This window comes from Podarcis vaucheri, assembly GCF_965113315.1.
Source record: "Podarcis vaucheri genome assembly, chromosome: 9".
In the NCBI taxonomy this organism is placed as follows: Eukaryota; Metazoa; Chordata; class Lepidosauria; order Squamata; family Lacertidae; genus Podarcis; species Podarcis vaucheri.
In genome coordinates, this window is record NC_138767.1 from 52,517,108 (window position 1) to 52,532,826 (window position 15,719).

The 15,719-nt window shown below is 41.4% G+C and overlaps 1 protein-coding gene across 1 annotated transcript in view; it reads left to right on the top strand.

Moving 5' to 3' along the window:
• Positions 1-15,719, top strand: part of SNX25 (sorting nexin 25) — a 55,388-nt gene that overhangs the window by 16,876 nt on the left and 22,793 nt on the right. The window contains exons 4-7 of the mRNA XM_082237881.1: positions 1,525-1,697; positions 3,814-4,000; positions 5,524-5,594; positions 13,932-14,122. Coding sequence (XP_082094007.1) covers positions 1,525-1,697; positions 3,814-4,000; positions 5,524-5,594; positions 13,932-14,122 — 622 coding nt within the window. The remainder of the gene's footprint in view (positions 1-1,524; positions 1,698-3,813; positions 4,001-5,523; positions 5,595-13,931; positions 14,123-15,719) is intronic.

Here is a 15,719-nt window from a genome sequence, read left to right on the forward strand (position 1 = left end):
GGAAGACAAGTAGCCTGCTTCTTACTTCTCCTTGGTCCAGGATTGTTCCTCCAGAGACTGGCTTGAAAGCCTTGGTTGATTGAGAATGCTTAGCTGGCTCTGAATAATTTGTCAGGGGTTTGGACTAAGTGTCCCCTACACTGTGCTTTTCCTGAGCTCAGTTCCTACCCTACTTATTGTCCCAGTGATTGGGAAGTTACATGGTCTCGCTTTCTTTTTGCTATGAAAACAGCTGTGGGTGGGCGGGCTCAGAGGAACCGACAGCTTTCTTTAACTATCAGGGCTTATTTAGGGGAAAGGAAACTGAATGTATAATTCAATGTCTTTTACCCTACAGTTTGATCTAACTGTGGTTTGCACAAACTATAGCTTTCCTTTGAATAAGGACTGCAGGTTGTTTTGAATTGCAAATAGAAACTTGAAAATTCTTCCCTTCACGCATCAAAGACTGAGACAGAGGGGAAGTGTGTGAACCCAGGACTTAGGTCTGCTTTTCCCAATAAAGTGGATTTAAACCATGGTTTGGTGTTGCATCTCAACTGGGCGGGTGTGTTTCATGAACTGTAAATGATTTTTATTTTAGGTGATGTTTGATTTTGTTCTGTCTTTGTTGTGAATGCTGTACTTTGTGCCTGGTAGGTGTCTCCTTTTACTTATTACCTGCTGCCTGAAAATGCTAGCGCTTTATGGAATACTTTCTTGCATGCATTTTTTTGCAAGAGCTGCGTCAAGGATTTTCAAACACCTGCTAAGATAAACTTATCCAGTACATGTTTGCATACTTGCCCTCTTATGCAAGCATATGCTGGAAGTATTTTACTGGCTGATTGGAAATGGAAATGAAGCCCTGGTCTGGGCCTTTTTCTACGGCATTTGCAAAGCAGGCCTCAAACTGACAATTGCAACCTCCCTCGCAAGCTGACGGCTTTTCAATAACAAGATGGACCAAAATGAAAATCATTCAATGTTCTTGATAAATGCCTTGTATGGAAATTCTGTAAAATAGACATTGGAGCTGTTGAAAAAAAATTGCATATGATTGTTTGAACCAATTCATTATCTGGTTTATTCAAAGCAATAGATTGCATAAAGCTGAAGTGAAGCCTTTCAAATTCCTCCACAGACATGTTAGAGGAGGAAACACAGGGATGTGAGATCTCATGTTTGTCCCCATAAACCTTGTCCCCACAAACTACTAAACCTCACCATGGCATAGTGGTGTGAAACTACAGTTTTGTGTGTGTGTGTTTAAGAAATTCAGAAATGTTCATAACTTGGTTAACATTGCAAAGCCCAAGTGATTTAAATTGCTGTTTTCCTTTTCTTTCTATAACGAATAAGGAAGAAGGGAGGGGCTTGCTGTGGGGAAATGTACAACCAAGTCATACTGTAACTAAAAAAAAAAGCATTGCATGTAACATTCAACAAAGGCAGTGGTTTTTATAGGTAGCTGGCTTTCTTCTGTTATGGATCTTCAAGCAGTGATGACTAGAGGATGATTAACTTTCTGCTGCTCCTCTTTAGACTGGAAGAGCAGCCACGGCCATTTTTACTGCATCCGTGTTTGAGGAACTCTGATGAAGAAGCAAGATTCCTGCAAGCATGTTCTCAAATTTTGGTGTATTGTCTTCTGCCCTCAAAGGATGCCCGGTCGCTGAGCTTGCGCATAGTCCTTGCAGAAATACTTGCATCAAAAGGTAATTATAGGTCAGGTCAAGCGTTTGGTCACGATTAGAAAATCAGTCTGCACATTTATTTATTTATTTCATAAAATTTATACACCGCTTGAGTCTTAAGAAACCTCAAAGCAGTTCACCAAAAAAATCAAGAAAATCAAGAAAAATTCACATCCATATGTCAAAACATAGCAAAGTTAAAACAGATTTCGACTTCCGAAACATTCGGAAACCAACGCACGGCTTCTGATTGGCTGCAGGAAGCTCCTGCAGCCAATCGGAAGCCCCTTCGGATGTTCGGCTTCCGAAAGAATGTTCAAAAACCGGAACACTCAATTCCGGTTTTCAATCGTTCAGGAGCCAGAACATTCGACCCCCAAGGCTTTTGGGAGCCTAGGTACAGCTGTCCTGCGACTCGGCAAGCATCACAACACCCTTGGCTACAATGGGATGTTTTTTTTAAGCCTGATTGTAGTGAGGGGAGAGGAACCTGTGGGAGCCGCTTCTTGTGCATGCGTTGACTTTATTGCATCTTGCTTCTTCTGATAGCTTTTTAGAGGAGCCCAGGAGATCTCTCTTTGGATCTACAGATTTGAGCCACTGAAAAATCTGCACATTTTTCTTGATGTGTACCAGAGTGAAGGCTTTCATGAAATGAGGGCAGGCATACAATTAGACTGAAGGCAGCCTGACTCATCAGGTGCATGAGATGGATGTTGCATACGAAGCCCTGTACCACAATAAACTTGTCAGTCTCCAGGGCGTCGCAGGATTTTTGCTGCTACAATCTAATATGGCATTTTTTCTGGAACTCGTAAATGGGAATGCCTATTTCATTTGGAAATAAAGGTGACTTCATTTTAAGTAGGGCTGTCAGCTAATCAGGTAACCAACCCTGATTAGTTGGTTAATCACCTACCCTTTCAATGATTATATTATAATAATAATAATAATAATAATAATAATAATAATAATAATAATAATTTATTTGTACCCCGTCCGTCTGACTGTGTTGCCGCTAACTCCGCTAACCTGGAAGAGTTACCTCGAGTTGAGAACTTTGCTCCAGGATGAATATGGAAATCGTGTGCCAGTGGCACAGCGGCAGCAAGAGGCCCCATTAGCAAAAGCACACCTCTAGTTAAGAACAGTTTCAAGCTAAGAACGGACCTCCGGAATGAATTAAGTTCGTAACTAGAGGTACCACTGTATATTCAGTATATTACTGAAACCTCAGTATAACTGTCTCTTTGAGACATTAAACAAATTTATGTGATTTACAACAATAAATAAAAACCACCATTAATACTTAGAAAAAGAGGCAAATTTTTATATTTTTGTTTTCATTCTTTTACTCATAGGAACAAAGGAAGCTGTCTTATACCATTGGTTCATTTTGGCCAATATTGTCTATGGCAGCTATCTAACCTTTTCAGATCTAGGCTCTACTTTTAACACAAGCATGCATTTGGGAACTTATTTCTTAATATTTTACCATATATTTGCATGGTGGTAGTGCTCCTGTTGTGACCCACATTGGATCAGGCCCAACCCACCAGTTGAAGACCAGTGGTCTACAGTGACTGTCAGGAGCTCTCCATGGTGTCAGGATAAGCATCAATCCAAAAGAGTCCCCAAAAAACCAGTATTCTCTTAATTTGCAGCTCTTCTGATCTAAAATTTGCCCTTACTGATCAGTCAACTACAGCTATAATGGATTGAATTAAAGATTTAAAGCTTGCTCTCCTAATTCTTTTCAGGGTTCTAGGAAATACTTCACAAGCATGAAGCAGCAGTATTTTAACAGACTGAATTTCCAAACTCCTGTGATTATAAACTTCTAAGGTTGTGTGTCACCTCCAGCTATTTTTAGGAAAAGTTCTTTAAGGCTACAATGGGATGCACACTTCTTGGGAACAGTTTTCCCACTGGGCACTGGGATTTGTGTCCAAGTAAATAAGATCAAGCTGTTAAGAATTTTTGAAATAAACGCAACACCAGCATTTAGAAGTGGTTCATTTGTATCCATAAATTCAGGCTAATATTATTTAGTGCAAAATGTACAGGGGTTTTTTTCCTTGATGAAGATGTCTTCAGCATTACATGTGTGCCGCGTTCTTCTTTTTTAAAACTTTAGTACTGAAACCCATGGTAGAGCTCCTGAGTGATCCCAACTACATCAACCAAATGTTGCTTGTCCAGATGGAGTACCGGGAACAGGTGAACGAGCATCACAAAAGAGCCTACACATATGCTCCTTCTTACGAAGAGTTCATCAAGCTTATTAACAGCAACTCGGATGTTGAGTTCCTCAAACAACTAAGGTAATTCCATGTTTGTTTATAGGAAAGTCGACACAAAATAGGTCCATTGGCATTCCTTGAATTGGGGGCAAAGTCTGTATCAGAGAGAGAACAGGCATGTTCTAGTTAGTATTTATGGCATGCAGGTAATTGAGGCCATGAATAGCTATACTATGACCCATCTCCAAAGTGCATATTCTCCAGCCTGGTGTTTCTGGAGGCAGGTGTTTTTGCTTTATTGAACTCACAGGAATAGGCCACAATCATAGGATTTATACCAGGCATGGCCAATCCAGATGGCTTATAGAGTTCCTGAGGCTCCTCACAGGAGTCAGATTGCATGCATGGCCTTATTTCTTTCTCTGTGCATATTGTTGGGTTTTTTTTCATTTCACCCTTGGCAGGAGCTGGAGGCAGGCGTAGGTCAACAATAAAGCACTCAATGCCAGTGAAGTTAACTGTTTATTGAAAGAAACAAAACAGCTCTGTCCTAGTGGTCACCACAACCCTTCCCAGTAGGTCTTGACCCAGTGAATCAGTTGCGAGGACTGAAGGTCCCTGCTCCTCCCCTGAGTCCTTCCCCAGCAGCCGAAGGCTCCATCGTCTTCTCTCATTGCTCCGCCCACTTCATTTCTCTGTGTGTTCTGGGAGACCAAGGGGGAGGCTCAGATATATAAGCCAGGGCTGGGCAATATCTGGATTTTAACACCGTGATACATCAGCAGCTAAATACTGCAGTTTACTGATATATCACGATGTGTAAAATGTATCTGGGCTTCTTCAGAAGCAGATGAGATACATCATTCAGCCCCATACTGCACTGGCTCAAGCTTGATCAGCTGAGGGGTGGGCAACTTCCCTTGCCCCTCAGTTGATCAACCCTTCCTCTGGCTTAAACTACTCAGCTGAGGGTCGGGAATCAAAATTGCAAGATTATAGTCTTTCTGTAAGCCACACATTTAGATAACATACGATTTCTGGTCTTAGTAATATTTTTAATCCTTTAATTATTGTATACGTGACAACAAAAATATTCTGAAAACTGCTACAGTCTGACAGCCCTGAGAGTTATAACTGTTATAATCCGTTATGGTGATAATAACTTCTGAGGGATGCATGTGAAACTTTGAAAGTACAGCGGTACCTCGGGTTACAGACGCTTCAGGTTACAGACTTCGCTAACCCAGAAATAGTACCTCGGGTTAAGAACTTTGCTTCAGGATGAGAACAGAAATCGCACAGCGGTGGTGCAGCGGCAGCAGGAGGCCCCATTAACTAAAGTGGTACCCCAGGTTAAGAACAGTTTCAGGTTAAGAATGGACCTCCAGAACTAATTAAGTTCTTAACCCAAGATACCACTGTAGAGATGTCAGTGTAAACATTAAACCAATCCAAAATGTCCTATCCTCTATACTGCATAAAACAAAAAACTCTGCTCAGCCCTTCCACTCCTCACTCAAAAGTTTTCCCTTTCATTGTTGCTTATAGGTACTATTAGCCATAAAGCCAAAAAGATCTGATTGTATTCTTCTCTTTGTAACTAGGTATCAGATTTTAGTGGAAATTGTTCAAGCAACCACTATCGGCAGCTTTCCACAGTTGAAAAGGCAAAAAGGTAAGTTGCGTCTTTTCGGGAGGTGTTTAAAACTATAAAACTTATAACTAATTCTTTACATGGCCGTCTGAGATTAAGAGTTTTATGCTGTACCAACTGAGCTATCCCATCTGTAAACTGATAATACTGTTCTTTCTTTGTTTATAAGGAAAGCAAACATAGCGGGGAGGCTACATTGCAAAATGCGAGGGGGGTACCACTGTGTAATATTGCATGCCCTCTTTTACCATCTTAAAATGATGTATATCATCCTAGGAGATGGCCATTTTTGTTTTGATGCCAAATTTGTCTACATTCAGAGAGAGTCTAAGCAAAGTATTTTCGTTTGATGAAAAATGGCGGCTGGTTGAAAACATGCCTCTCTTAGCCTTCAGCTTTCTACAACAACAATGGAACCACTTTCAAAACTTTTCCAGCATTCTAAATGTTGGTTGATCCATTTCAGTTTTGCTTCACGTACATCATTTTTATTTTACTGAGATGACTGTTCCTTTGTTTAAGACTGGTACATTTTACTTGCTTTTTGGTTCACTTCTCACATCTGTCCACTTTAGTTATTTGGGGACGAAAGGGCAGCCTTTTATGTTGTGGGGTTTTGCCCGCTGGCAATCCATTGTGATAAGCGCAGTGCACTGCCAACATCACTACTGGCAAATAAATAACATAATAGAAGATTAATGAATAATGATAAATAAATGGCATAGTGAGAATCCCAGAATAGCATGCTCATCCCCCAAAATCATTTGAATGTTTTAGTGTGCCCTTACGTGGATTTATGACGTGCTTCATTTTACTTCAGTTTCATTTTAAGTGCATAATTCTCTGTTCCATTTTTGTTACATACTCTAGTTATCTTTGTTCTGTTCCTGTTTCTAAAGGCATGCTTTGAAATGGGTTACTTGAAATAGGTTATTTATTGCATAAAAAGCCTAATGTTGAAATAGTACTAAAGGCAAAATATAAACAGTAGTTGTTGTTAACTTCCCTTTGCAAAGAGCGAGATATTTATGAATATATTCATTTACTGGAAAGACCATTTCATAAGATACTGAGTGGAGAGGATACACAATAGGCATGAGACTTCTGTTTGTGCTGTGATTTGTAGGCTCAGAGCCATGGTTTCCGGGCATGGGTCTGAACGTTTTTCTTTTGTCCTGCCACTTTTCCTTGGAAAACCCGCTGTTTACTTGCAGTATTGTCTTACCCCATATGTGCCCACCCAACTGCTTTGATCTGTGGAATTGGCATGGACTGTTACAAATCCCACATAATACTCAATTTGTACTTATAAGAAATCAGTCTTTTAAGCTCCCTATCAGGGAGGCACCCTCAATGTACTTTTTTCAGCACTTGCTTATAACCTTTGCTTAGGCAAGATGTTGATGTATTTTAATCTCGTTTTACTGTACTGTTAATTTTAATTATCTTTTGCAGTCGAACCTTGGAAGTCGAACAGAATCCGTTCTGGAAATCCGTTCGATTTCCGAAACGTTTGGAAACCAAAGCGCAGCTTCTGATGGGCTGCAGGAAGCTCCTGCAGCCAATCGGAAGCCGCTGAAGCCACGTCAGACGTTCGGCTTCCAAAAATAGTTCGCAAACCAGAACATTCACTTCCTGGTTTCTGGTGTTTGGGAGCCAAAACGTTTGAGAACTAAGCTGTTCGAAAACCAAGGTACAACTGTATTTTTTTTCCTTTTCTATTTCTTGTTTAAAGGTTTCCGATAGCTTTAATATTTCTTGCAAACCACTTGGCGGTTTTATTGCAGTTGAGCAGTATATACATTTCATTAAATAAAATAAAGAAATAGTACCCAACAAGAATCCATTTCTGCTAGCAAGCAGAAAATGCATACACTGGGTTATTGATTTTTAAATACATGTCCAAACAGTTTGGGCTTGGGCTCATGCAGACTTCCGTTTGTGCTGTCATTTGTAGGCACGGATCCAAGCAGAGTTTGTCCCTGCCACTTTTCCTGGGAAAACGCGTTGTTTACAGCTGAATCGGAACAAGCAAGGCAATAGTAACACCTTGACCATGACCTGGTAACAAATGAGCAGAGGTGATATAAGCTCACTGTACCAGCAACTATAGGGACGCGGGTGGCGCTGTGGGCTAAAGCCTCAGCGCCTAGGGCTTGCCGATCGAAAGGTCGGCGGTTCGAATCCCCGCGGCGGGGTGCGCTCCCGCTGCTCGGTCCCAGCGCCTGCCAACCTAGCAGTTCGAAAGCACCCCCGGGGGCAAGTAGATAAATAGGTACCGCTTACCAGCGGGAAGGTAAACGGCGTTCCGTGTGCGGCTCTGGCTCGCCAGAGCAGCGTTGTCACGCTGGCCACGTGACCCGGAAGTGTCTCCGGACAGCGCTGGCCCCCGGCCAATAGATGTGAGATGGGCGCACAAACCCCAGAGTCTGTCAAGACTGGCCCGCTCGGGCAGGGGTACCTTTACCTTTACCTTTACCAGCAACTATACTGCAGCATTCTGCACTTAACTGCAGTTTAGAGGCCAAGTGCGAGGGAAGCACCACATAGAGTGCATTGCAGTAATCCAGCCTTATAATCACCAGTACTCAAACCACTGTGGTTAAGCTCTCCAGGTCCAGGAATCAGGTTTCTAGAATTCATATTCAGGAATACAACTATTAAAAACTCAATGGATCTCTGCTGAGATAGCAAATGGTGCCCTTGGATGTTTTTAGTGTCTATAATAACATTTTAACCACAGTCATACTTCGGAAGTCAAATAGAATACGTTCCGGAAGTCCGTTCGACTTCCGAAACGTTCGACTTCCAAAGCATGGCTTCTGATTGGCTGCAGGAAGTTCCTGCAGCCAATCGGAAGCCGCGGAAGCCCCGTCGGACGTTCGGCTTCCAAAAGAACATTCGAAAACTGGAACGCTCACTTCCAGTTTTCGATCATTCGGGAGCCGGAACCTTTGACTTCCAAGGCGTTCGGGAGCCGAGGTATGACTGTACAGTGGTACCTCAGGTTACATACGCTTCAGGTTACATACGCTTCAGGTTACAGACTCCGCTAACCGAGAAATATTGCCTCAGGTTAAGAACTTTGCTTCAGGATGAGAACAGAAATTGTGCTCCGGCGGCACAGCGGCAGCAGGAGGCCCCATTAGCTAAAGTGGTGCTTCAGGTTAAGAACAGTTTCAGGTTAAGTACGGACCTCCGGAACGAATTAAGTACTTAACCTGAGGTACCACTGTTCTACTGCTTCTTCATTAAAAAAAAGGGTTGCTGCAAGCCAAGTTGTTGCTTTTTTTTTGCTACTTGGTCCACTGGAATGTCCTTCCCCTCCGAAATCCCCTCTCCCTGAGCTGCAGGTAAGAACCCCTTACCTCAAAAATGCGTCAGTGTTTCTCTCTTCATAGCAGCTTGCTGGCATTTGCAGCAAATGGCCATTAGGATGACAAGCTGACAACTAATCTCTCTCATTACGTCCTTTTTAAGTACCCCCTCAGCATGATTAGAAATATTGCTGCAAAGAACACTGAATGTGTGTCACAAAGCCTCTTCCGTGCAGCTTTTAGAATTGATTGCACATCTCCCTTCCTTCCTTGACAGAAAATGGAGCTCTCTCCAATTTCCATCATCCTGTGAAATTACTATGGGCTTCTGCTGAAATAATACTCCCTGTGTCTTCTAAAGAAGAAAAATACTTTTTAAAAGTTTATATAACAAACTAACAATAGTTTTTTTTTAAAGGTCTTCTCTATTTAGTGTATCTGCAGCCCAGGCCCATACCATTGGCTACCAGTTGGCCCTATATCACTTTGCCACTCTATGTTTTATATAATGTGTTTGTTTTAGCGTTTCAAATTGTAAACCATCTTGAGTGCCTTAGGAGAAAGGCGGTATGGAAATCAAATCAATAAATAATTACTTAATTTTGTGGCAGACCCTGAGCTTATAGTACTACTGTCCCATGTTCAGGGGAGTGCAGCAACTGAGAGCTGTGTATTTTTCAAACCACTTCTGATTCTGTATGTAAATTTTATAGTATTTATAGTATTAATTTTTATAGTGTTCTATTTGGCTTAGAAGGAAAAATGGAAGGTATATAAATTCAATAAAAAACAATAAGTTTCTGCAGATCAGCATTGCAGGCTGCAACTCTGTATAAGTTCTTTATACCTCACAGAGACTTGCTTCAAAGTAGACATAAATAATATTGCATTTTATTTTGAATTTTCCCAGATACTTGTTTACCATATCCTTGATTGTCCAGTTCATTGATACCAGGCAATAGTGGAGGCTGCTGAAGGTCAACAAAAGGGATATGGAATTTGTTAGGGTGTTGTTAAGCTGGAAAAGCATCCTGGAGCCACACACCCCACACACCCGCCTTTTGTTTGTTGGCTTTATCTCTGTCTCTTCAAACTACAGTTTCCCATTTGAGTCACAACTGTGGTTTAAATGTCAAGCTTATTGATCAAAATCTTGATATCTGTGTATATTCTGTTTCTTGACTTTCCTTACGCATTTTTGTAGAATGCAAAAAATCTTTATGGAATACTCATTTCTACTCACTTGTTGTGGAAAAAGTTAGCTGTGGACTTGTGGCAGACTGGATACCTTTGGAAGAATGGGAAGGTGGCATAGGGAAAGGTGGTATTCTCAAATTTCAGCCAACCAAGTGTTTTCAAGAGAAGGTCTGATTCACAGTCTTGAATTACTTGTTCTTTTACCCACTTGGTTATGGGCCAGAAAAAGATCCTTGTTAGTTGTACTTTTCTGTATGAGAATAGCCTTCACTTTCAAAATTTTGACAAATACTCCACCTGGGGTCATTTCTTCTTCAAAAGATCTTGCTCCCTCAGAGCTTAAGAGATTCTGAATCAGTAATTGTAGGAGGCTACGCAGTTTCTTCCACTTGAATGTTTCAGTGTAAGTAGGTACAATTTGTACTAGCTTTTTAAGTTGATGCGAAAAAGTGCACTTCTGTGTGTACAGGAACCAATTTGTACAGCTTAATCGTTTAGGTGTGGGTGGTGAAGGAATTTCAATTTTTTAGTATTTTGAGTAGGCATAAATATGCTACTCTTCATTTTTGCATTTATACCTATGAGAAACACATTCATAATAAAAAATACAAAAAATGTTGCATATATCTAGTTTTGTAAATATACTCAGTAGAATAGGGGCTGTTCGAAATGTTTGAATTCTGTGATTGAGACATGGAAGCTGATGCTGTAATAAATTTGTTAGTCCTCAACGGTGCTGCAAGATTCTTTTTTTTAAAGTGTTGTCTTGGCTTCTCTACCTATAAGAGTGTGATGATAGATAGCACTCAGGTTTTATACAAGTTTTGGGAAGACTTTAGCCCTGTAGTCAGACCAGAAACCGAGAAACCCATTCTCTCAGAGTGCAGGTGGTGATGCAAAATAGTTTAGTAGTCATTGCTAGGAAAAAATCATTTTGAAAAGCTTTCCTAACTCTCACCGGCACCTGTTTTATGCCTTGGGTTTTAATTTCTTGCAGATTCTCATCAGGTGCTGTTGCAATTAACTTCTAGCTTTTCTGTCAGATATAGCAGTACAGAGTTTGTGCAGCTCCCAAAATGTGACTTTTTATAGTGTTCTTAAAAGCCTTCAAAACAAACTATGATTGACATTTGAGATCATTTTATTGATGGTTGTGGAAGTGACTGTTCCGGTTTGCGAACTATTTTTGGAAGCCGAACATCCGACGGGACTTCCGTGGCTTCTGATTGGCTGCCGAAGCTTCCTGCAGCCAATTGGAAGCCCGCACCTTGGTTTACAAACCGTTTTGGAAGTTGAACGGACTTCCAGAACGGATTCCGTTTGACTTCCAAGGCTTCAGTACCACTGTATTTGTAACTTGTATCTCATGGACTTGAAGTTGTTTAGCAGTCATTTTGCGAAAAGCACCTCTTGTGTGCTCGAGGAGAGCTCCTAATGTACATAAAGTACCTGAAGCATATAAAGGAGGCTAATTAATGCATCATTTACTATTCTGTAATTAGTGCTTTGCAGTGGTTCACTTTTTATTATGGCAGATGTGTTTCCACAAATGCAGATTTTTTTTATTCTGGTTGTGATCAGGCATTTATATTCTTTTGCTAATTTTGTAATCTCTTTCTTGTAGTTAATAGAGGGTTTATTTAAATATCTTCAATTAATACTCTGTTCTGTTACTGAGCTAAATGGAGCAAAACTTGCCTTGAGAACCATGTTAGGCTCCCTAAAGGAAACACCTGTTTTCTTTCATCTTAAAACACATGTGTCACTGGTTGTTCTGAAAGTTCATCTGCATATTTTTAGACATTTGTATAAACAAAATTTAAACTGTAGGACAAAGAGACTTCCTGAATTTTGCCTCAAAGAACAATTAAAACCTGCTCAAATGGTTTCCTGGTTGATCAGAACTGTTGTATTATAAAAATAGGATAACTCTCCCATCCGTTCATGGCCGCCAGAACTGATCTGAATGTTTGAGGCATGTTTGCATCCACCAAGATCAATAATAGTTGGCAAACTTATAATTCATAGCTTTGTTACCTAGGTTAAATTTGATTATACAGTGGTACCTTGGTTCTCGAACATAATCCGTTCCGGAAATCTGTTCAACTTCTGAAATGTTCGAAAACCGAGGCACAGCTTCCAATTGGTGCAGGAGCCCTGGAAGCAATAGCCAACAGCCGCATCAGACGTTCGGCTTCTGAAAAACGTTCGAAAACCGTAACACCTACTTCTGGGTTTTTGACGTTCAGGAGCCAATTTGTTCGTCAACTAAGCTATTAGAGAACCACGCTTCCAATGTAATTAAGAAAGCTATCCATGAGATCTTGGAATATTCCTGCTAAGGAGGGGTTATTTTAATAATTTTAGATTCTAGCAAGTGCCTTCATCAGTTTGGGATGGTTGCTGTAGAAACATCACTTACAATTAAACATGCTTTTTTGTGTGTACAGGATATCCTTCACTATTAATTTAAAGGTTTCATGTACAAGGAAGCAAGAGCACCCCCCACCCCACCCTTGACTCCTTCCTTATTTTCACCTAAGATTTACATACAACTGATCTTTTGAAAATTGCTAACTATGAAGAGATAAGTGATCACTGAGAATGTAGTACTTTCTTTTCTGGTGGGACAAAGACTGTGGCCAACCTATATGGATGTGCATTTAATCGGATTTGTTTTTAAGATGCCTCTCTGACCTCACTGTTGCGTGTCAAGACCCCAAGGCCTCCCCCTTATGTTGAACCTGGACACAGTATATTAGGTTAAATGGGCAAATTTGGGCCACAGCTTTATTGGTTACAGAATGTGAGCGGTATTGGCTTAGGCATTGGAATTGAACTGACTATATCTGATTCCTGCCCGCCATGCAGGTAGTCCAGTAAGGGTCAACCACCAATAGGGGGAGCCCTGTTGATGTATATCAACTAAGAGCTCCCCCAGGGTCCCCAATTGTGGCATGGCCCTAGCCCCTACCTGGGCTTTGGACAAGATCCATACATCCCGGATCCCTTTAATGGAATACCCTTAAAAATGGAGGGACAGGTGATGGCCACACCTCCCCTCCCCCAAACCAGGTTTTACCAATGCCTAACAGCCAAACCTTACAAAAGTTGTGACGGTTGCTACGAGGTAGGTGAAAACCAAATGGCCAGTGCCAATTTGCCAAGTGGGGAAATTCCTACCAGGCCCCCTCAACAGGCAACCAACTGAGATCCATAGCAAGGCCAAAATGTTGAATGCTTGAAAACAGGGTGGGAAGGGTTGTGTGATGCGGCCAGGGTCTCCCCGATGATGTGGGGGTTTAGACCAGCCCCTGCTGTGTGTGGGAGGCCTTGTGGCCTGCCCGCAACACAGCCCCACCTGGAAGTGGAGCAGCCTTAACAATTCTCCTCCCACAACATCTGATGAAGTCGACTGTAGCCCAGAAAACCTTATGCTGTAATATGTTTGTTGATTTTTAAGGTGCCACAAGACTCTTAGATGTTTCAGGGGTGAAAATAATAATAAAAAGCTAACATGTAAACCGTTTATGAACAATACATTTCTATGATGATAAAAAGTGTTGTGGACCAATAAAGTTTATTAGTCAGCTTGCACAATTTGTATCTCTGTTAGCTGTTTGTGGCATAAAGGAAAGAAACGCAAAGCTACTTTTGTGAACTGTAATACCTTGGCACTAGGAGACAATCCTTACTTTTACTACAAGGTGTGGTTGTTTTTTTTTGTGTGTGTGTGTGTGTGTTTTGAAGTCAAGACTGCTATATGGGTCTATTCTTCAAAATTCATTACATGCTGACCTTTTTAAGTTCAAAAAGTTAAATTTTTAACAATTGTTTTTGATAGAGAGTAAAGGTAAAGAGACAGCTGCAATGAAAGCTGACCACCTGAGAGCCCGGAACATGAAGAGGTATATTAACCAGCTAACTGTAGCAAAAAAGCAGTGCGAAAAGCGAATACGGCTTCTGGGAGGTCCTGATTATGACCAGCAAGAAGATGGCATCTTTGACGATAGTGATGGCCCACAGAACCAGAAGGTAGGCATGCTGGCTCTTCCTTCCTTCCTTCCTTCCTTCCTTCCTTCCTTCCTTCCTTCCTTCCTTCCTTTCTCCCTCTCCCCCCCCCCCCCGGGTGGCATTGATGCAGCTTCTTCTGCCTCATGTTATAGGACCTGATTGGAAGTAAATGCAGGCAAACTGGAGGAGTCTCAGTACTGCAGCAGCTACATGTGTGCACGAAGGAAATATTGTGGCAATGCAGAGATTTATCTCTCCCCCCCAAAAAAAAAACATTCTATACTTGTTATCTTTCACTTCCTTTGGAAAGTTCAAAATATCTTATGTGAGCCTGCTATCAGGGACACTGGCAAGGCCTGCACCTGACTCTCTCTGATGACTCTAGCACCGTTCACAAATATTGACTAGCTTCAAGAGCCAGCCGGAATTTTTTGCTTGCTGTTGACCCTTGCTCTCCATAAAGTGGGAGCCCGGAGGTCTTCGCTGCAGTGCTGCTCTTGAGTTTCAGAGGAGCCGGAGCACCTCTTGAAGCCCAGTGCAACCGTTCAGGGATTTGTCCTCATCACATTAAATTTGTAGGGACTGTGACCTTGCCAGTGCTTCTATTTCTGCTTCCCAAGGCTAAGCACAAGGTCAGGGGATTCCCCAGGCATTGTCAAAGTTTGGAAGAATAGAGAGAAACTTTCAGACAGCACACTGACTATGGAAAGCAGTATGGCGTCTCACTGATTCTAAAGCTCAGCACAAGATCCAGAACATACCCTTGTTCTGTGTTCTTCAAGTGTTGCAGAACTCGCAAACAAGGGTGCAAGTCTCTAAAAGCTTATACTCGGCCAGAATTATATTTTTCATGTGGCTATTTCTGTATGATATTCTCCCCCCCCACACACAGTTTTAGTGGAAACCTTTTGGAAATTGTCAATTTCTTTGGAAAGCCTTTAAAAGCTGGGACTCTTTTTCCACAGTTAATATAATGGTACTCATACTACAGGCCAGAATGGCCCTCTTTCTTATAAAAATTGTGCTATATTGAAATGTAGTACATTATTTTAGTAGCTTACCTAAGTCAGTTTGTCCAATACTTTGTCATGAAATATATGTGAATCATATATTTGGGCATACGGTTGGCATGGGGAAGAAACTCCACATTTCATAATAAAATATAACAATTTATATGTTCCAGCTGTGCTTTGGCAGAATATTTGAGCAGCAAAGGTTGTCCTATGCTGACTTCACAGGTAACAATAAGGACACTACCCCAGTCAACACAAATTGTCGTTCTTCCAGGTAAATGTGGACATGATTGGACCACATGGCTGTAATTCTGTGTGCATGCATTTAGAATTAAGTCTCTTTGGATTCACTGGGACTAATTCTGAGTAAATATACACAGGACCCAAGACTGAAAGGTTCATTAACTCAGCTCCTCCTGAGATGTGGCAGAGTTAAAGGGCACCTGTTGAATTTTCATCCCTGAGTTTGAAGCTACTTGACTTTAAAAAGCTTAAAGGGACACACCGTAGCTGTGGACTAGCTCTAAAATTAGATCTTCTAGTTCATAGCCAATCACGTGACAGGATTCTTGCCTGTGTCCCAGCATAGCTGTCTGCTTTCAGTT